Source organism: Sminthopsis crassicaudata, chromosome 1 (assembly GCF_048593235.1).
Source record: "Sminthopsis crassicaudata isolate SCR6 chromosome 1, ASM4859323v1, whole genome shotgun sequence".
Classification (NCBI taxonomy): Eukaryota; Metazoa; Chordata; class Mammalia; order Dasyuromorphia; family Dasyuridae; genus Sminthopsis; species Sminthopsis crassicaudata.
In genome coordinates this window covers 76,202,554-76,224,290 of record NC_133617.1, presented here as the reverse complement: position 1 = coordinate 76,224,290, position 21,737 = coordinate 76,202,554, and the positions used below count along the sequence as shown (strand labels likewise).

The 21,737-nt window shown below is 39.8% G+C and overlaps 2 protein-coding genes across 6 annotated transcripts in view; one reads left to right on the top strand and one right to left on the bottom strand.

Moving 5' to 3' along the window:
- Window positions 1–3,808, bottom strand: part of HSF1 (heat shock transcription factor 1) — a 59,993-nt gene extending 56,185 nt beyond the window's left edge. For 2 of the 4 annotated variants that reach the window (XM_074262831.1, XM_074262842.1), the window contains exon 1: window positions 3,363–3,759. In XM_074262831.1, coding sequence (XP_074118932.1) covers window positions 3,363–3,479 — 117 coding nt within the window. In that variant the 5' untranslated portion in view covers window positions 3,480–3,759. Of the gene's footprint in view, window positions 1–3,362 lie in introns of all 4 variants that reach the window. The other 2 variants (XR_012481382.1, XR_012481381.1) reach the window with 2 other exon arrangements.
- A 214-nt stretch (window positions 3,809–4,022) lies between these two features.
- The window catches only part of BOP1 (BOP1 ribosomal biogenesis factor), a 77,955-nt gene continuing 60,240 nt past the window's right edge, over window positions 4,023–21,737 (top strand). Inside the window, exons 1-2 of one of the 2 annotated variants that reach the window (XM_074262820.1) lie at window positions 4,023–4,237; window positions 6,097–6,285. In XM_074262820.1, coding sequence (XP_074118921.1) covers window positions 4,109–4,237; window positions 6,097–6,285 — 318 coding nt within the window. In that variant the 5' untranslated portion in view covers window positions 4,023–4,108. Of the gene's footprint in view, window positions 4,238–4,290; window positions 4,340–6,096; window positions 6,286–21,737 lie in introns of those variants that run through there. The other variant, XM_074262811.1, reaches the window with a different exon arrangement.

Genomic DNA, 21,737 nt, shown 5'->3' with positions numbered 1-21,737 from the left:
TATTTGTGACAAATAAAGCTGTAGGAAGGATGGTTAAAAAAGTGTCCCTTGAAGGGGTAACCACAAAATTGAGGAAACAATGACAAGAAAGCACATTTCCCCCCTAATTTATTATAGCCACTATCACAATCTCAACACTGGAAGGGATAATAAGGAATATTTAGTCCTGCATTTATTTATATGAATAAGAATCTTCTTATATACTGCCGAAGACCTCTAATGATGAAGAACCTCCCCATCATCTTTCAGACTAGCTTCCCCCATATTCCAACTACAACTCCATCTTCTACAGGAAGAATTTCCCAATTCTTGTGAATGCTGGTGCCTTCCTCCTGGTGACTACTTCCAAATTAACTTATATAAAGCTTGTTTGTACATAGTTTTGCATTCCGTCTCTCCCTGTATGAGATTCTGAGCTCCTCTTGAGATCAGGAAACATCTGCTTTTCTTTTTAATTGTAGCACTTAGCCCCTTGTCTAGCACATTATAGGCACTTAATATTGACTAACACCTGATGTAGTCATTTCTACTTTTAGATAGATTGTTAGGAATGAGAGGTGGGTGATACAGGGATAGCCTACCATGAAGATTTCACTGACAAAAAACACCCAAATCCAGGAAATAAAAGGAGAAATAAAATCATACTCTTAAGAACCACTTATTTGTGGAAAACTTAACTTTTTAGATCTTTCAACAGTCATTTTAAAAATAACTTTTAGAGCAAGAGAAATGAAAAAAAAAAAAAAAAGGCAGGAAACACAATTTAATTGCTAAAAACAAAACAAAAACAAACAAACAAACCCTTAGCTTTGCATAAGTAGAACAAGGCTGGCCAAAGCAGTCCAACCTGGACTCAGATAAGGGAAGGCTTGAGGCTCATCAAAAATGTCCTTTTCCTGGTTTCTCAAAAGATTGATTTGAAGGGAGGAGTTTGGCACTCCCAAGGCAATTATTGTTAACTTATCAGGGGCAACATGTACTCAGAGGCCCAGATCCTGTCTACTCTTTAGATTATATGGACTGTCCATCTTCAAAAAATGGGGAAGAGTCAAATGTCCTTTCCTCCTTAGCCTTAAACAGCTGGTTTCTATGGGATTTATAGAGTGTCCTGGGATGTCAGTGCAAAGTGAAAACAGCAGCCTTTCCCTGGCTGAGCTTGGATTTAGAATTCCAGATCCACTCCCAGATTTATTTGTGCAAATTCCAACAAAAGCAAACAAACAACAACAAAAAATCAACAGCTGATTTCTTTGGATCTTCCTTTACTCATCGCTAAGATTCTGTCATTTTGCTTTCCATTTTTGTTATCTGAACTTTCCCATAAGGGTTTTCAGCATACAGTCAGCCACTAGTTTAACTTGTCACAGTCCAGTTAATTTGGGCCAAATCATGCTACATTCTCTACTGTCACTGCTTCTGGCAACACATACATTAATCACCATGTAGTCTGACTTCCTGGGAACGGTGTTTGTTATTGAAACTCTGGGCTTGTTGAGACTGACAAAGCTATTTCTCTAGTTGTCTCACAGTTAGGTAAGACCCATGGAATGAGAGAACCCGGCCCAACCCATTCCTTTCTGGTTCTGCCCATCCAAGGCAGACACCAGCTTAGTCAGGGAAGAGCTTAGGACTTAACCACTCTGACAAGGGGCCGCAAGATCCTGGAAAAGCAAGGGCTCCAAAACAGTTCTGTTCACTTCTACTTCTCTAGGCCTAGAGGAAAACTTTCTTCTTCTTACCTCTGTCTAACCACAGTCTGGGACAAACCTATGGTTGGCAGGCTGCCCTCCAGGTGCAGAGGGTAGATATTTCTTAGGGGGATACGATACTCCTTAATCTTAAAGTTAGCAAGGATTTAATATGACAATAATAGATATCACATTTATACATAAATTCGATCCCATTTGATTTTCACAAATGTCTCTGTAGTTGGGCGCTATTTTACAGATGAAGAAAGAAGGCAGGCTTAGGTAAAGTAACAAGCTCAGGGTCACAAAGCAGTGGTTTGTGTTGCAGTGGTCCTCACACTTTTTAAATAGGGGCCAGTTCACGGTCCCTCAGACTGTGGTAAAAACAAAAGCTCACACTCTGTCTCCGCCCCTCAGCCCATGTGCCGTAACCCAGCGGCCACATCAACGTCCTCAGGGGGCCTCGGGCCATAGTTTGAGAACCTCAGTTAGGTCAAATGAACTCGGGTCTCCCTGAGCCCAAGTGCAGTGTTCTATCCATTGCAGCACCCAGCACTGGGCATGGCTGCCACCTTATTCTTCCTTCCCTGCCGCTATTATCCCAACTTAGAGAGAAGACAGCCGAGGTTAAGTTATTTATCTAGTGTCATACAGCTGAGGCCCGTTTGACTCAGGTCTCCCGGACCTGCACCCCGGATGCCTTAGATAAGTGACCTAAAATCTCCAGCCCCACCCTCAATGGAAGACAAACAAAGTCGAATCTGGTGTCTCTCCTGCCAGGGTTCTGGAGCTCCGAGGGCTGGGCAAGCCACTACCACCTATCCTCGGGACCAGGGCCCCCTGGAAGAGATTACTGTTCCACGTTAAGGCCTTTGCCCTCACTCCTCCCAGAGTGGAAGGTGCCCAGGCCCCCGATGGGCTTCCAGGAAGTGGACGTCCGGGGGAGGATGCCCTTCCTCGGAGGAAACAGTCCCGTATTGCCTTCCCCCTCAGATCAGCGACCTGGGCCAGGATTTCTCCCCTTCGATTCTGGAGCTGAACTGCCAGGGCATCTCCCCAGGCCCGGGAATAGCTTCCAGCCGCAGAGCTCTGACAGCTGCGCTCCTCCCAGCCCCGAGGCGCACTACCTCCCGCCGCTAGCCTCCCACTCTAGCAGTGCAGAGGACAGGAGAGCGCCCGGCGCCCAGTCAGGTGTCAGCTGGAGGGACCAAACTACCAAGCGCGCCCGGCGGAAGAAAAGCAGGAACCGCGTGCACCGCCCCACGCCTCTGGTGCAGCAAACGGGGGAGCACCACCCTGCGCGCCCGGCCCCTCTCCAGGCTCCAGAAGAGGACGAGGCGCAGTCCCTCCGTGCCCCCTTCTTTCCCCGACCGCCGCTCCGCGAAGCGAAGGAGAAGAAATCCCAAGCACCCCGGCCGCTCTCCGGTCTCCAAAAAGGGCCAGGCGCAGTCCCTCCGTGTCCTCCCCACCCCCACCGCTCCCGCAGCACTGGAGAGGAAAACCCCTTGCGCCCCAGCCCCTCTCTAGTCTCCAAAGTGGAATGAGGCGCCGTCAACCCGCGCCCCTCCCTCCCCGGGTGCAGCTGAAGGACCTCCACTAAGCGCGCCCCAAGACCTCGCTAGGCTCCGAGAGAAGAGGAGGCGCCGTCAACCCGTGCCCGCCCCAGGCCCTCACCGGGCTCCAGCAGATTAGCGCGTCTGTTTCCGGATCGCTCACTAGGGTCCACAGCTTGGTCAGGAAAGCAGGGACGTTGCTGGGCCCTGCCATACCGGGACCCCCGGACAACTCCATTTCGGGGACCGGCGGGCTGGGCAGGGCAGGGAGGCGGGCAGGGCAGGGACAGGGAGGGGAGAGAGGGCCGGCCTGCTGCGAATGGAACGGGTACGAAGGGAAGGAAGGCTGCCGCTTAGCGCCGCCGCCGCGGGGGCTGCAGGGGATCCGCTGCCTCGGTCTCAAGCGCCGTAGCCGACTCCGCCGCTGCCCGAGCCGCTACCGCCGCCGCCCGCTGCGCAAACAGAACTCTGGGGCCCAGCATGGCCGCCGCCATCTTGCGACGGGCTCGCCCCCGGCGGCGTCGACTACCTACGCGCGTGTGCGCGCGCGACGTTCCCTCCGCCCAACGGCATTTCAGCCCCGCCTCTCGCGGGCGCGTTTATTTCTTCCTGGCCACTCTTTTTCCTCGGTCCCCACCCCTGCCGCGCAATGAACACTTGGGCGCATGCGCATCTTGCGTCTTCGGGAACCCGGAAAAGAAAGCTATTCCTTAGCGCAGCCTCGGCGTCTCCGACGCGCCCGTCGCTGCACCAAGCGCAGGCGCACTCTGCTTTTGGTCCAGAACCGGACCGGAAGGGGAGGGAAGAGAGAAGAGAGGAGGTTTTCGGCCGCCAGGGCCGGGAAGCGGCGCGGGGAGCGGCGGGAACATGGCTGGGACGCGGGGCGGGAGGCGCGCAGGCATGGGAGCAGGAGCCCCAGAAGGGGCCGCAGCGAGGGCCGGGAAGAGGCCCGCGGAGCAGCCGCCCGAGCTGCAGGAGGCGGGGTCCGGCGAGGAGGTGACAGTGCGAGGCGGGCCACGTGCACGAGGGCTGAGGGGAGGGGACGGGAGGGCGGCGGGGGGGAAGAGGCACTGAATGCCACGGAGAGAGCGGGATGAGGTGGGTCTCCGCAGGGCAAGGATGGGGGGGGGGGAGAGAGGAGGGCCTGAGGGCACAGGGTGTGCAAGGGGCCCTCAGGACACTGGAGCGGCCCTGACAAGGACGACCGGTACCGGAGTCTGGAGGGCAGAGCCCGTCACTCAGCATTAACGTTGTCCACGGCCAGGCACGGTGCTGAGGACCAGAGGTGCCAAAAAGGCAGACAACAGAGAGGGGGTTCATGAAGAGAGGGAGCATTGTGGGGGACCCAAGGAAGGGGCATTTCGGGGAAAGTACTGAGGGCGCAGAGGGCCTTCTGCTGAGGAGCTGGATGCGCCGGCGCCGGGCCGCAGCGCAGCCTGAAAGGTGGGCTTCGCTGGCGGAGAGGAGCTTACCGGGAAGGACGTGCTGGGGGAGATTTTGGGGGTAAGGAGATGCTGACGTTAGAGGACTTGGGAGGTAAGGAAAGCACTCTGGCACTGACTAGTCACATGCAGTGCAAATTTCAAAGGAGTGGTTTAAGTGAAGGGATCAGTGAGGGGCAGGCGGAGGATCCTGGAAGGGGCAGAGTGTTGGGGGAGACCCCCAAGGGACCCCGGAAAGTAGCTCCGAGGGAAAAGGGGCTTGTCAGGAGAATGAATGGGTGCTGTGGGGAGGGGATGTCAGGGCCACTAGAGTGGGGAAATACTGAGGTTGGTGCACCCGAGGAGATGGGACTTGGGGGTGTTTGATAGTTGGAGTGGAGAAAGTGGGGAGATGGGGTGTGTTTAGAAAGTAGCATTTTGAAGGAAGAGTTTGAGGAAGGGCAGGGAGAGCAGAGACTGGAGAAGGGAAAGGGACCCAAGAGATAGGAGTCTGAATGAAGGAGGGACTAAGGAACGTGGGGTCCAGGAGAAGGCTCTGGGGAAAGAGCTAGGCCTTTGGATACAGTCCCCAGAGATGTCAAGGCACTGGCACATGAACACTCGCTCTTTTGGTTCTATTTTTCTAAATGAGAGCCTCCCTCTAGGGCCACCAGGTATCCTCAGTGTATGTCTGCTTTTTCTCTAATCTCTTTGCGGGGGAGGGAGGAGGTGGCAAAGACTTTGTATTTATAGCAGCTATAGAGTCTACATCAGAGTAGCCAAGCTGGTATCAAACCTGAAAAGGACGGTAATCTGGGCGTTTCTGCAGCTAGGTATTTCCTGATGCTGTGTCTGACTATTTCTTAGTGTCTGGGGTTTATCTGCCTTTTTCAGGTGATTTGTAGCTTGATTATGGCTCTCCTTATTAGCAAACTTCTTTATACAAGGCTCTTTTCCATCATGGGTCTGTTTTGCTGGTCTACAAAGGAAGGCATATTTCAGAAGTGATTTAAATGCCTAAATATAGAGAAGTTGGAATTGTAAACATGTGAAATTGGGAGAATAAGGGTACAGTTTATATATATTATACCTTTACATATATTATATCCCTCTTCATCCTGTGTAGAACCTATCAAAGTTGTGTATTTGCTGAGAGATTATGAGTGACCAAATGAATGGGCTCTAAACTCAATAGGAACAACTTAGAGTGTCCCTCCCCCCTCCATGAAGGAATTTGGAAATATTAATAGTAACAATAGATAACATTTATATAGCAGTTAGAAAGCACTTCACATTCATTATCTCTTGATCAGTGTTGTGCTTCATCTACCCATCTGGCTAATGGTGCCTTCTTCTTTCTTCTGACTGGTGTCATAATAAGGTGGAAGGGGTCTTTGATGTTTCCGTACCATAATATAAATGCTTCTTTGGCAGCTGCCTCTCTTCACCGTTCCAGCCTCCAGCGACAGTGCTGCAGACAGTGAGTCTGGCTCATCTGACAGTGAAGAAAGTGTGTTCTCAGGTCTGGAGGACTCTGGCAGTGACAGTAGTGAGGATGATGACAACAGTATTGAAGATGAACAACCCAGGAGCATCCCAAAGATGACTCAGGACAAACCCCAGGTAAGTAAAAGAGTTTTAGGTAAAGGTTCTTTTGAAAAATATATGGTAAGCTTGTGTGCCATTTCTTTCTTCTTTTAGCTCTCTGGCTTCAGGTAGTTGTACCCTGCTTTAAGAGTACTGAAGACCAGTCTTCAGCATTCTTTGTCATTGTGTCAACAGACATTTAAGACTTAACCGTAGACTGGTTTCTTCTATTCTATGTACAAGAGATGTAGAGACAAATAAGAGAGATATCTTTTCTTAAGGAACTTCCATTCAGTAGAAAGGAGACTGGGAGCCATCAGGTTTGAATTATTTTATTTCATTTTATTTTTAAACTTTTGAACTTAAAAATCAAAAGAAGAATATTTCCACATATATAATAACAGCATTAAAAAAAAGGATTGTATATGAAAAATGGGAATCTCTAATACAGCTCTTGGGGAAAAAATATAAATTATATAAAATGCTTTTTTCCCCCCACACATTACTTTTTATTTAATTTTATAATTATAACTTTTTTTGACAGTATATATATGCATAAGTAATTTTTTACAATATTATCCCTTGCACTCCCTTCTGTTTCGATTTTCCCTTCCTTCCCTCTACCCCCTCCCCTAAATGGTAGGCAATTTATACATGTTAAATATAATATAGTATATCCTAGATACAATATATATATGTATATATATATGTGTGTGTATATATATATATATACAGAACTGAACAGTTCTCTTGCTGCACAGGGAGAATTGGATTCAGAAGGTAACAATAACTTGGGAAGAAAAACAAAAATGCAAACAATTTACACTCATTTCCCAGTGTTCCTTCTCTGGGTGTAGCTGATTCTGTCAATCATTGATCAGTTGGAACTAAATTGGATCTTCTTTATGTCGAAGATATCCACTTCACTTAGAATATATCTTCATACAATATCTTTGTTGAAGTGTATAGTGATCTCCTGCTTCTGCTCATTTCACTCAGCATCAGTTGATGTAAGTCTCTCCAGCCTCTCTGTATTCATCCTGCTGGTCATTTCTTACAGAGCAATAATATTCCATAACATTCATATACCATAATTTACCCAACCATTCTCCAATTGATGGGCATTCATTCATTTTCCAGTTTCTAGTCACTACAAAAAGAGCTGCCACAAACATTTTGGCACATACAGCTCCCTTTCCCTTCTTTATTCTTTGGGATATAAGCCCAGTAGTAGCACTGCTGGATCAAAGGATATACACAGTTTGATAACTTTTTTGGTCATAGTTCCAGATTGCTTTCCAGAATGGTTGGATTCATTCACAACTCCACCAACAATGTATTAGTATCCCAGTTTTCCCAATCCCCTCCAACATTCATCATTATTTTTTCCTATCGTCTTAGCCAATCTGACAGGTGTGTAGTGGTATCTCAAAGTCTCACACATTACTTTTAAAATTATACTCTTTTTCTGTTCTTCCTCCTGAATTTCCATTCTCTTCTGTGCATTTGGGAAAATGTTCTGTGCTTTTTTTATTGCTAATCCTATTTCCTTTCCATCCCTGTTTAAAAAAAAAAAATTTGAGAAAAAGGAAAGGAAAAAACAAAACCACTTTGTAAGTATGAGTAGACAAAATGAATACACATGGTATTCATGTCCCAAAATTTGTCACTTTCTGTACCTTGAGTCTGTCACCTGTCAAAATTTGTCATAATTTAGAGGGATTGATGAGAATTGTTTTGATGTTACTTTTCTCTACAATGTTGTCATCTTTGTATAAATTGTTTTCCTGATTTTGCACACTTCACACATCATCAATTTATACTCATTCTAAAATCATCTTTTTCTTTTATGTCTTGTAGTACAGTAATATACCTTCACGGTAATATACCATTAGTGTTCAACCATTTTTCAGATATGAAAGAGGAAATCTAAGATACATCCTTAGATTCTAATTCTTGATGTTCAATCCTCCCTTCCTCTCCCCCCTTTTTTAATCCCTAATTTAGGATTATGAAGTTTGTTTTGCTAACAGTGTCACTTTCCCTCCCTTTTATTATCTTCCTTCTTAACCTCCTTGCTTGTTTCTCTGTTAAGTTTAATGTACCAAGCTGTTGGTATGTACTTTTCTTGTGGAAAATTCATTTTCTTCTTTGAATCTCTGCTTGAAATTATTGTGGTGTTTGTTTCTTCTTTTTGACAATCTTTAGATTTGCAATAATTTTTTATTCTGGTTTGTGTTTTCTTTGGTTTATTCAACTTTTTGGCTTTAGTTCCTGAATTGGGACTTTGGCCTAGGGTCAAGTTCTGCCCCCTGCAGTGCTTTTAAATGGAATTAGTCAACTCTGCTTGGTCTAACATAGGGTCATCTAGGTTTCTGCTCTGACCTCCCTAATTTAGGGTTTAGTCTCACTGGATAATTGAGGTTTAGAACACTAGATCATTAAGACCCTCTGTTACATCTCAGGACAAAATGCTAGGGACCTTAGCACAGGGTTCTTGGTTGAAGCTTTAAAAGGCTCACACTTATTTATTTTTTTTTTTGCATTATTAATTATAATTAATGTATTAATTTTGTTAATAGGTATTAAATACCTTTTCTTAAAATTAATTTTATAATTATAATTTTTTTTTGACAGTACATATGCATGGGTAATTTTTTTTTTTTACATTATCCCTTGTATTCATTTTTCCAAATTTTCCTCTCCTTCCTTTTACTCCCTCCCCTAGATGACAGGCAATGCCATACATAATAAATGTGTTACAGTATATCCTAGATACAATATATGTGTGTAAAACCAAATTTCTTGTTGCATGGTAAGAATTGGATTCCAAAGGTATAAGTAACCTGGATAGAAAGACAATAGTGCAAACATTTTACACTCATTTCCCAGTGTTTCTTCTCTGGGTGTAGCTGTTTCTGTCCATCATTGATCAACTGGAACTGAATGGATCTTCTCTATGTTGAAGATATCCACTTCAATTAGAATATGTCTTCATACAATATCTTTGTTGAAGTGTATAGTGATCTCCTGCTTCTGCTCATTTCACTCAGCATCAGTTGATTTAAGTCTCTCCAAGCCTCTCTGTATTCATCCTGCTGGTCATTTCTTAGAGAGCAATAATATTCCATAACATTCATATACCATAATTTACCCAACCATTCTCCAATTGATGGGCATCCATTCATTTTCCAGTTTCTAGTCACTACAAAAAGAGCTGCCACAAACATTTTGGCACATACAGCTCCCTTTCCCTTCTTTATTCTTTGGGATATAATCCCAATAACAGCAATGCTGGGTCAAAGGGTATGCACAGTTTGATAACTTTTTGGGCATAGTTCCAAATTGCTCTCCAGAATGGTTGGATTCATTCACAACTCCACCAACAATGCATCAGTGTCGCAGTTTTCCCACATCCCCTCCAACATTCATCATTATCTTTTCCTGTCATCTTAGCCAATCTGACAAGTGTGTAGTGGTATCTCACTTGTCTTAATTTGCATTTCTCTAATTAGTAGTGATTTGGAACACTTTCATATGAGTAAATATAGTTTCAATTTCATCATCTGAAAATTGTCTGTTCATATCCTTTGACCATTTATCAATTGGAGAATGGTTTGATTTCTTATAGAGTCAGTTCTCTCTATATTTTGGAAATGAGGCCTTTATCAGAACCTTTAACTGTAAAAATATTTTCCCAATTTGTTACTTCCCTTCTAATCTTATTTGCATTAGTTTTGTTTGTATAAAAGCTTTTTAATTTGATGTAATCAAAATCTTCTATTTTGTGATCAATAATGATCTCTAGTTCTCCTTTGGTCATAAATTCCTTCCTCTTCCACAAGTCTGAGAGGTAAACTATCTATTTATGATCTCATTCTTTATGCCTAGATCATGGACCCATTTTGATGTTATCTTGGTATATGGTGTTAAGTGTGGGTCCATATCCAATTTTTGCCATACTAATTTCCAGTTTTCCCAACAGTTTTTTTCAAATAATGAATTCTTATCTCAAAAGTTGGTATCTTTGGGTTTGTCAAACACTAGATTGCTATAGTTGTACCCTATTTTGTCCTGTGTACCTAACCTGTTCCACTGTTGGTGACTGCTGCTTTATAATATAGCTTTAGATCAGGTACAGCTAGACCACCTTCATCTGACTTTTTTTTCATTAATTCCCTTGAAATTCTCAACCTTTTGTTCTTCCATATGAATTTTGTTGTTATTTTTTCTGGGCCATTAAAATAGCTTCTTGGGAGTCTGATTGGTATAGCACTAAATAAATAGATTAGAGTTTGGGGAGTATTTTCATTTTTATTATATTCGCTCAACCTATCCAAGAGCACTTAATGTCTTTCAAATTATTTAAATCTGATTTTATTGTTGTGGCACGTGTTTTGTAATTTTGCTCATATAATTCCTGACTTTTCTTTGGTAAATGGATTCCCAAATATTTTATACTCTTGACAGTTGTTTTGAATGGAATTTCTCTTTGTATCTCTTGCTGTTGCATTTTGTTGGTGATGTATAAAAATGCTGAGGATTTATGTGGATTTATTTTGTATCCAGCAACTTTGCTAAAGTTGTGAATTATTTCTAATAACTTTTTATTAGAATCTCTGGGGTTCTCTAAGTATACCATCATATCATCTGCAAAGAGTGAAAGTTTGATTTCCTCATTACCTACTCTTATTCCTTTAATCTCTTTCTTGACTCTTATTGCCGAGGCTAGCATTTCTAATACAATATTGAATAGTAATGGTGATAGTGGGCAACCTTGTTTCACTCCTGATCTTACTGGGAAAGGTTCCAGTTAATCCCCATTACATATTATGCTTACTGACGGTCTTAAATATATGCTCCTGACTATTTTAAGGAATAGTCCATTTATTTCTATACTCTCAAGTGTTTTTAGTAGGAATGGATGTTGTATTTTATCAAATGCTTTTTCTGCATCTATTGAGATAATCATATGGTTTTTGTTAATTTGATTATTAATATGGTCAATTATATTAATAGTTTTCCTAATATTAGCCCTGCATTCCTGGTATAAATCCTACTTGATCATAGTGTATTATCCTGGAGATGATTTTCTGAAGTCTTTTTGCTAATATCTTATTTAAGATTTTTTAAAATTAATTTTATAATTATAACTTTTTTTTTGACAGTACATATGCATAGGTAATTTTTTTTACAACATTATCCCTTGTACCCTCTTCTGTTCCGAAATTTTCCCCTCCTTCCCTCCACCCCCTCCCCTACATGGCAAGCATTCCCATATATATTAAATATCTTATAGTATATCCTAGGTGTTTTTTCTCTCTCTCTTTCTCTCTCTCTCTCTCTCTCTCTCTCTCTCTCTCTCTCTCTCTCTCTCTCTCTCTATATATATATATGTATATATATATATATATATATATATATATATATATATATATATGTATATATATATATATATATATATATATATACAGAACCGAATTTTGTTGTTGTTGCAAAGGAAGAATTGTATTCGGAAGGTAAAAATAATCTGGGGAGAAAAACAAAAAATGCTAACAGTTTACACTCATTTCCCAATGTTCCTTTTCTGGGTGTAGCTGATTCTGTCCATCATTGATCAATTGGAATTGGATTCTTATTTAAGATTTTAGCATCAATATTCATTATAAGGAGATTGGTCTATAGTTTTCTTTCTCAGTTTTCAACCTACCTGGTTTAGGTATCAGTACCATGTCTGTGTCATAAAAGGAGCCTTCATCCCCTATTTTTTCAAATAGTTTATATAACCTTGCGGCTAATTGTTGTTTAAATGTTTGGTAGAATTCACATGTAAATCCATCTGGTCCTGGGGATTTTTTGTTGGAGAGTTGATTAACAGCTTGTTCTATTTCCTTTTCTGAAATGGGACTATTCAAGCAGTTTACTTCCTCCTCTGTTAATGTGGAAGCCTATATTTTTGGAGGTAGTCATCCATTTCACTTAAGTTATCAAATTTATTGGCATAAAATTGGGCAAAGTAATTCCTTATTATTGCTCTAATTTCCTCTTCATTGGTGGGAAGATCCCCCTTTTCATTTTTAAGACTAACAATTTGATTTTCCTCTTCCCTTTTTCTGATCAGATTTACCAAAGGTTTATCTATTTTATTGGCTTTTTCATAAAACCAACTCTTAGTTTTATTTATTAATTCAATTTTTTTTTTTTTTTACATTCAATATTATTGATTTCTCCTTTTAATTTTAGAATTTCAAGTTTAATTTTTGGTTGGGGGAGGCTCACACTTCTAACTGATACATTTATACTATTCACTTCATTTTACAACCACCTCAGGTAACTCTTCTTTACTGTCTTTGAACAAGAATGCCTCAGGATGCATGTATTACAGATCTCCTTGGGTTTGTTTTCCTGTGCTGGTGCTTGCTTTGCTGGTGATCTCCTTTCCAGGTCACCAGTTAGTAAGCTTTTATTAAGGACCTTTCATGTATCAGCATTTTGCTAAGTGCTGGGGATATAGTTACAAAAAAAAGAAAAGAAAAGATAGTCTATGCCCTCAAGAAAAGAACCATTACAGTGGTAGGCAAGGAGGGCCAGGGCTCTAATGGAGAAAGACCACACATAAGGAAACTGAAAAGCAAGGGGAAAGGGGAATTGTGGAAGCTGAAATATGGGGTTGGAGGGAGAAGAGAAGGCATAGAGTGATGAAGAAATCATGGAAGACCCGAAATAATTCAGCCAGGTGAGAGAGGAGGAGCTATCTCTGCTGAGCCCTTTCCTTAAATGGAGGCGTTGGAGTTCATGGCTCTGCCTCTCAGAATGGCAGAAGGTAGTTATGAAGTGTGACTCCCAAGGCTGATTGGATCTTGTAGGATGATGAGCTTCCTACCGCTTATGAACTGCTGGCTGGCTTTATCCTCCTGGAGTGGAATAAGTTATATACTGTAGTTACTCATTGATTTCTTGATTGTTATTTAGTCAATTGTGAATTTCAGTTTTTGTTAGAATAGGTTTGGGAGCATTGGGCAGCTTTTCTCTGCAGGTAATTATTTTAGTTGGAAGTCCCCTAAAAGGCCCTGAAATCCTCACCTTCTGACTTTGAGCAAGTCAGCTAACTACCTTGAACCTCAGTTTCACTCATATATAAAAGGGAATGATAATGCCTGTCCTGCTAGTAGTCTTAGAGCTTTTGTGAGGATTTTTAACTGTTAACAACTGAGAAAAGAGTGGCATTATTACTTGCTGACAAGATATATTATAGAGAAGTAGGGATACCTTCTCTGGCCTTTTACTACTGGTTCTAGCCATAATTTGAGATGGCTCTCAAAAGCTTATCTTTCCTGTGCCCAAATACTGTTAGCAGTATTGTAATATTGTGGTATACTTGTCTACAGTGTAACAGTTATCTCTATGGCCCCTTGGCAGGGAAGGCAGGAGTTGAGCCCTGCTGTGTTGTAATCTTAAATTGGGGGAAAAGCAGTCAGTTTCTAATACTGTGCTTTTCTAATAGAGTATACTAATTTGTTGGTGTATGTTCAGTTCGTATTTTCTAGAGTGCTTTCCTGGATCACATGAGGGGCATTAAAGATGAAGATATATATTGCCTTTTCCTTAGAGAAAGTATAGAACAGATACCCATGAAATTATCACCAAAAAATTGTCTTCAGTGCTTCAGAAAGGCCAAAATTATAACTTGTGCTTCTTTAGGAATCTGTTGTGAAACATTGGAAAAATTGGAGACTTTCAGGTATTTTCCGTATATAACTGAGGTCCTTTTCTGGGAAAATCTCTTAGCTGTCACAGAAGTCTGGAAGATGAAAAGCATTCAAGATCTTTCACGCACTTCCCAGCCTTCCTTTGTGTATCCCATCAGAATAGTCCAGTCTAGTCAAATTGGATTGTCCTCTGTCCATCATATACTTCCTTGCTTTTACATCTCTACTCATTCTTCTTAACCTTTCTTCACCTGTGAAATTCCTCTCCATCACTTATAGCCCAGTGAACATTTCATTTCCTCTTGATCGCCATTGTGGATAATTCCCTTTATTCTCAATCCTTTGAAGGCATTTGAATTTTCTACCTTTCTAATGTACTTGTTTTGTGACTCACTGCTCTGCTAAGTTGTAAAATCAATACTTAGTTCTAGATCTTAATGCTAGATTAATGCTAATTGAATGATTGGAGCTCCAGGACTGTCTTAATCTAAAGTTTGCATCTTAGTCCCTAGAATAGTGCTAAATAAATACTTGGTTTAAAAACCAACTGAGAGCCTAAATTAATTGGGTGTAGCCTGAGCATTATTCTGGTTCTGAGTCAAGGTTACTGGGAAGATGGTTTTTGTCACTTTCAACATCATAGCTATTTTTTAATCTCTTCTTTGGGAAGCTATCTCTGTTGATGCCAGCCTCTAGCTTTTTTTCCTTTTGAAGCCCTATAACACTTCAATTTGAAATATATAACTAAGCTCTTAAATCATGTTCCATTTTTATTAATTAATTTTAATATATATGCTTTTTCACATATTAATATCGTCTCCCCAACTAGCCTATGAGTTTGAACCAGATTGATATTTCTATCTGCTACATTGTTGGGCATTAACACTCATTGGTTGAATCTGTTGACTAATTTATTTAAGATGAGTAGGGGAGAAAGTTTTCTTAAAGTCTCCTCTGTACTGCAGAAGTTTACCCTGCTTTTCTTGTAGGCCTTCTGGGCCCGTGTGGTGACTTTGTGGTATTTTATAGGATGGAGACAAGATTTGTTTTCTTGTTAAGGTCATTGCATTATCTAGTTATCTTTTTACCTGTATTGTGAGGGTTGAGATACTTGCTGGTTACGTGCAGTGAATATATATATATATATGTGTGTGTGTGTGTGTATGTGTATATATATGTATATATGTGTATGTGTATATATATGTATATATATATATATATATATATGTATATAAATTTTTATTGATATCCTTTGTTTTATGTCATTTGATATTTGCCCCGGTATCCTTCCTCTCAAAGTATTATTTCTTTTCTTTTTTTCTTTTTTTTTTTTTTAATTTTATTTATAAATTTTTTTGACAGTATATATGCATGAGTAATTTTTTTTTTTATAACATTATCCCTTGTATTCATTTTTCCAAATTATCCCCTCCCTCCCTCTACTCCCTCCCCTTGATGACATGCAATCCCATACATTTTACATGTGTTACAATATAACCTAGATACAATATAGGTGTGTAAATCCCATTTTCTTGTTGCACATTAAGTATTAGATTCCGAAGGTATAAGTAACCTGGGTAGATAGAGAGTAGTGCTAACAATTTACATTCACTTCCCAGTGTTCCTTCTCTGGGTGTAGTTGTTTCTGTCCATCATTGATCAACTGGAAGTGAGTTGGCTCTTCTTTATGTTGAAGATATCCACTTCCATCAGAATACATCTTCATACAACATTGAAGTGTACAGCGATCTTCTGGTTCTATTCATTTCACTCAGCATCAGTTGATGTAAGTCTCTCCAAGCCTCTCTGTATTCCTCCTGCTGGTCATTTCTTACAGAGCAATAATATTCCATAGCCTTCATATACCATAATTTACCCAACCATTCTCCAATTGATGGACATCCATTCATTTTCCAGTTTCTAGCCACTACGAAAAGAGCTGCCACAAACATTTTGGCACATACAGGTCTCTTTCCCCTCCTCAGTATTTCTTTGGGATATAAGCCCAATAGCAGCAATGCTGGATCAAAGGGTATGCACAGTTTGATAACTTTTTGGTCATAGTTCCAAATTGCTCTCCAAAATGGTTGGATTCATTCACAACTCCACCAACAATGCATCAGTGTCGCAGTTTTCCCACATCCCCTCCAACATTCATCATTATCTTTTCCTGTCATCTTGGCCAATCTGACAGGTGTATCACAGAGTTGTCTTAATTTGCATTTCTCTGATCAGTAGTGTCAAAGTATTTCTCAATGGATCCCTCAAAAAAGTTCTGCAAAGCTAGTCAACATATTACAAAAGTCTTATGTGTCCCATGTGTATGATCTCTTTCCTCTGCAAAAAAGTGAGAAGTATCTTCTTTCTCTTTCTTAGAGCCAAGTTTGTTACAATTTTGTAATTTTTAAAAAAAGTTTTTATTGTTATCTTTTGTTTTTCATCAACTAGATTTTCATCAACTTTTCCCCTCTCCTGTTCATTATTAAAAAGATTTTTTTTTTTTTTAAGAAGAGAAAAATAAGCAAAAATCCATTTTACCTCTGCAACATATACCACTTTAGTGCAGGCTCTCATTCCCTATTATGTCTGGACATTAGTCTGCTGGTGAATCTGCCTGCCTCAAGTTTTTCCTTACTCCAGTCCGTCCTCCATTCAACTGCCAAAGTGATCTTTCTAAAGTACGTATCTGACCATGTCATTCCTATACTCAGTAAACTAGAGACTCAATGTTGCCTCCAGGATGAAATGTAAAAGCAGTTTGATGCTCAAAGCGTTGCATAAAGCTTAGCACAATTAAAATCCTATAGAAAATCTTTCCCAACCCAGTTTCTAGTGTCTCTGTTAATTATTTATAACTTATCTTGTATATAGCTTTTGTATATATATTTTTGTTTATTATTTCCATTACATTGTGAACTCCTTGAATTCTGTCTTTTTCTTCTTTTTGTATCCTAAGCATTTAGCACAGAGGCAGTTAATAAATGTTTATGGACTGATTGATCAAAATATTTTGACATATACAGTACTCCACACCCATAAGGGCTCTGCTATCCCACAAAAAAAAGTGGAAGAAGATAATTTTTCTTATTTCTTTAAAAGAATTTTAATTTGATTCTCTCTCCCATTAACAAAAAAAAATCTATTTTTTTCTCTCTTTCAACCTTGATCCCAGTTGGAAAAAAAACAAATAAAATCCTTCTAGCAAATACGCTCATTTCTTTTTTGGAGCCATGCTTGTTCTTTAATTCTGGAATGTCATTTTCACTTGCTTTGTGGGTATCATTCTATCTATTTACATTGTAGTAGTCATTGTTTATATTTTCTTGGTTCTGTTTCACTTTGTACTAGTTCATGTAAATTTTACTCTGCTTCTATGAATTTATCATGTTCATAATTTCTAACAGCATTCTATTACATTCTTTTACTACAGTTTTTTAGCCATTCCTTAATGAGTGGGTATGTACCCAAAATGTATTGATAAAAATATTTTGTTGTGTTTTGGACTTTTCTTTTTTGTCCTTTGACTTTCTTGGGGTATATATCTAGGTGTGTCTCTAAGAGTATGAACATTTTAGGCACTTTCTTTGCACAGTACCACATTGCTTTTCAGAATGGTCAGCCAGGTCACAGCTCCAGAATTATTATATTAGTGTATCTTTCTACAACTTCTCCATTGTCCACTATTTTCCATTTTTGACCTTATTTATGAGGTGAAATTTTAGGGGTACTTTTATTTGTATTTAACTTATTATTAATGATTTGCAACTTTCATTTAGTTGTCAATTATAACATCAACAGTAAGAATTTATTAAGTAAAAAATAATGAATGTGGGCACAAGTACAGTCCTTTCCTTTAAGGTTACATTCTGATAAACAAATGGAACTGGTTTAGGAAAGGAGAGTCAGACATGGTCTGGGAATTTCCTCAAAATGGAGGTTCTAGGAGGAATTCACCAATGAGAGGAGGGGGCTACAAAGACCGGGAGGATGTTCCAAACTGAGGATACTGAAATTATCTATAAGGTAAAGTTTTTAAGAACACATAATATAATCAGATTGGTCTTTTACTGAATGGCCATTGGTATTCATCTAATCTCCAAGAAGCAGGGGAAAAATAGAAGTAAGGGTAGAAGTGGTGGGTTGCTTCACAACAAACAACTATCAGCTCTGGAGGCATCACCAGTAACATGAAGGCCAGTCTAGGTTGATCTTCCTCTGTCCTGTCCATCCCCCGCTTCAGGAAGCTTATTTTGTTCTAACCTTGTAAGCCTGTGACAATTCATCTTATCTGGGATTGACTCAGGCCAGTTTCCTTGTAGTTTAGATTGTTAGTAATTTGTATCATGATAATCATGTTTAGTAAGTTGATTTCATCGTCTGAAAATTCACTAAGTTTATTGTCTTAATTGGTTTTATTGCTCATTCCTTGGAATTTTCTAAGTAAATAGGATATCATCAGCAGAAATATTAAGTATAGTGTACTTTACTAGATCCTTATAGTGGGTATCCAGATTGTTATAAAGCATGGTCTCTGTCCTTAAGGAGCTTATCTAATACTATAACACAGGGATTCTCAAACTACGGCCCTCGGGCCAGATGAGGCCAGCTGAGAGTGTTTATGGGGCCCGCCAGGTTATGGCAAATGGGCTGAGGGGCGGAGAAAGAATGTGAATTTTTGTTTTTAGTATAGTCTGGCCCTCCCACAGTCTGAGGGACAGTGAACTGGCCCCCTATTTAAAAAATTTGAGGACCACTGCTATAACGTACTTAATATATATATATATATGACTGCTTACCATCTAGGGGAAGGGATGGAGGCAGGGAAGGGAAAAATCGGAACAGAAGCGAGTGTGAGGGATAATGTTGTAAAAAATTACCCAGGCATATGTTCTATCAATAAAAAGTTATAATTAAAAAAAAAAAAGGAGTTTTATCTATTTGGGCAGAATTTTTGTTGTTGTTCAATCATTTCACTTGTGTCCAGTTGTGTGCCCACACAATGTGTGTGGGGTGACCCCATTTGGGGTTTTCTTGGCAGAGATGCTGAAGTGATTTGCCATTTCCTTTCCCAGGTCATTTTATAGATAAAGAAATTGAGGCAAAGAGGGTGAAGTGACTTTCCTAGGATCGCCCAGCTAGTAAGTGTCTGAGAATGGATTTGAATTTAGGAAGATTCATCTTCCTGGCTCCTGGCCTGGTGCTTCATCTACTGCACCACTTAGTTTCCCCATTTGGTCAGACTAGACATATATAAAGAGAGATGATGAACAGTAGAACAGAGGCTGTGTGATGCATTAAAAAGAGCACTGGATTTGAATTTAGGGTGTCTAAGTTTGAAAATTGATTTATGTGACTGAACAAGTCCTTTAATAGAGGCAGTTAATAATACATTCTGGTAGAGTGGACGGAGTAAAAGACTGGGAAACAGGAGGATTTGGGTTCCATTTTTGCCTCTGATCTATTAGGAAATGCCCAGATAAAGCAAGACACTTAGCTTTTTAGAATTTCAGACAACTCACAAAATCATGGAACCTTCTAACATTTGCCTATGAGGTGGAATATGTTAAGTGCAAAGGGAGAGAGGTTTGTTGAGAAATTTGAATGTTCATACGGGGGGTATCAGGGAAACCTTCATGGAAGACCAGTACTCTAATTGGGCATTAATAGAAGAGGAGTAAAAATATTTTAAGGCTTTTGTTTTTATGTCATTTCCATTTCTTATCCATACCCACACCCTCCCTAAAAAAAGAAAAGCAGTTTAATTAAACTAATCAGCAGATTAATTGAGTCTGATAGTCTATGCCATTTTCCATACCCAAAGTTTCCTTAGTTCTGCAAAGAAGGGAGATAGAATCTTTTTTCCTTATTTTTTTCTTTCACTTTACATTGTTGTCATTATGTATTTTCTTGAATCTGCTTACTTCCCTTTGCATCTATGTAAATCTTCTGTGGTTGTCTGTGTTCATTGGATTTATAATTTCTTGAATTTAAGTGATACTCCTTTTCATTATGTACTACCATTTGTTTAGCCATTCCTGCTTTAGAATCACAGGAATGAAAGAACCTCATATCATATCTAGTCCACCTGATGGGGTCATTTTTCTTTTCTTTGAAGGTTTTCAAGAGTGCCATTCTGCTATCTTTCAAAATGTTTTTCCTGACAAGCCTAAATTTACCATTTGTAACTTCTACCCACTATTCTGCTAAACAGAACAAATCTATAATCCCTCCTTTATGAATTTGAAGATAGTTAAGATGTCATTTGTGAGTTTTCTTTTCAGACTTAAACTCCATTCTTCCTTCATCCAATTCTCATTAGTCCAGAACCTGCTGTTAACAGTTGGCATGTAATAGGGAAGGGAAAGAGGGAGAAGAGACATGACCAAGCATTTATGTACCTTCTATGTTCCAGACTCTGTGTTAAACACTTTACAAATGTTCTCTTCTTGTGATCCTTCACAATAACTCAGTGAAGTTAGTGCTGTTATTATCCTTGTTTTACAGTTGGGGAAACTGAGGCAAACAAGTTAAGTGACATATCTAGGACTCTACACTTAAATTGAACTCAGTCCAGTGCCACTATACTACCTTAAGGAGGCACTTAAATGCTTTTTAATTGGTACAGCATAGACTCAAAGCCCTTCATCATCCTATTTTATCTCCTGAACACTTTCCAGCTTAGCAGTGTTCTTAATTTGTGAAGCTAATTCAGTACTTGAGATGTGTTTGAATCTGGGCAAAGTACAGTGGGACTATCACTTCCCTGTTTCTGAAAGTATTGCCTCTCCACCACAGCACCAAGATCTCTTTAGATTTTTTTTAGCTGCCACATCAAGATGCTGATTCATTGAACTTGCAATCAATCAGTTAATCAGTCCTTTAGATTGTAAAGTCTTTTGAAGACAGGGACTTTTGTTTCTTTTAGTATCCTTAGCTTAGCCCAGTGCCTCACACATAATAGGTTTAATAATTTTATTTTAACAAACATTTAATAAAGTATTATTAATTGTTGATTAACAAATTAATGATGATGAACAATAGAATATTATTTAATCACTGTGTCCTTTTCTCTTTTGTGACAATTGGTACGTTTCATTTCTCTAATCTTGTGTAGTACCACTCCTATTTTCCATGAATTTCAGGTATCAGTAACGGTAGATCATCTCTTGCTCCTGCTGGTTCATTTGTGTCCCAGGGATGTAGTTCATCTGAGCCAGGTCATTTGAAGTTTGTCAAGAGCAACTTAATGCTCTTAGTCTCTCTAAACTTATCTTGGATAATTGACCTTTTAGTACCATTTTGCCTGTCATTTTCAATTCAAAAGTTATTTTTCTTGGAAGAAATGTAACAATTGAACAACTCTGACTTCTTTGTTGTCTGTTTTTGTCCTATCCACCAGGAGCAAAGGTCTCTTTTTCTCATTTTCTCCTTGTTTTTCCTCACATTGCTAAGAATAACTGTTCTTTGCTTTTCTACTAGCCTCAGATCGTTTTGAACTTTATAATTCTTGATACTATTTGTATAGGACCATTACTATTCTTTTGTATTCATGCTTTGATGTTTGACCTTGGTTCTATATTCTAGTCTTTTGATTTTTTTTAAAGGTTTTATTATGATTGGTAAGGTTTTTGTAAATCTATATCACTCTCTTCTGATAAATCCCATTTTCCCTCCTCATTGGAATCGTATCTCCCGTTCATCTTGGGCTGATTTTCCTTGCAGCATTTTAGTTGATTGAATCCTATCTATCTTTCCTCTGAAACTTTTGAAATCATTGTC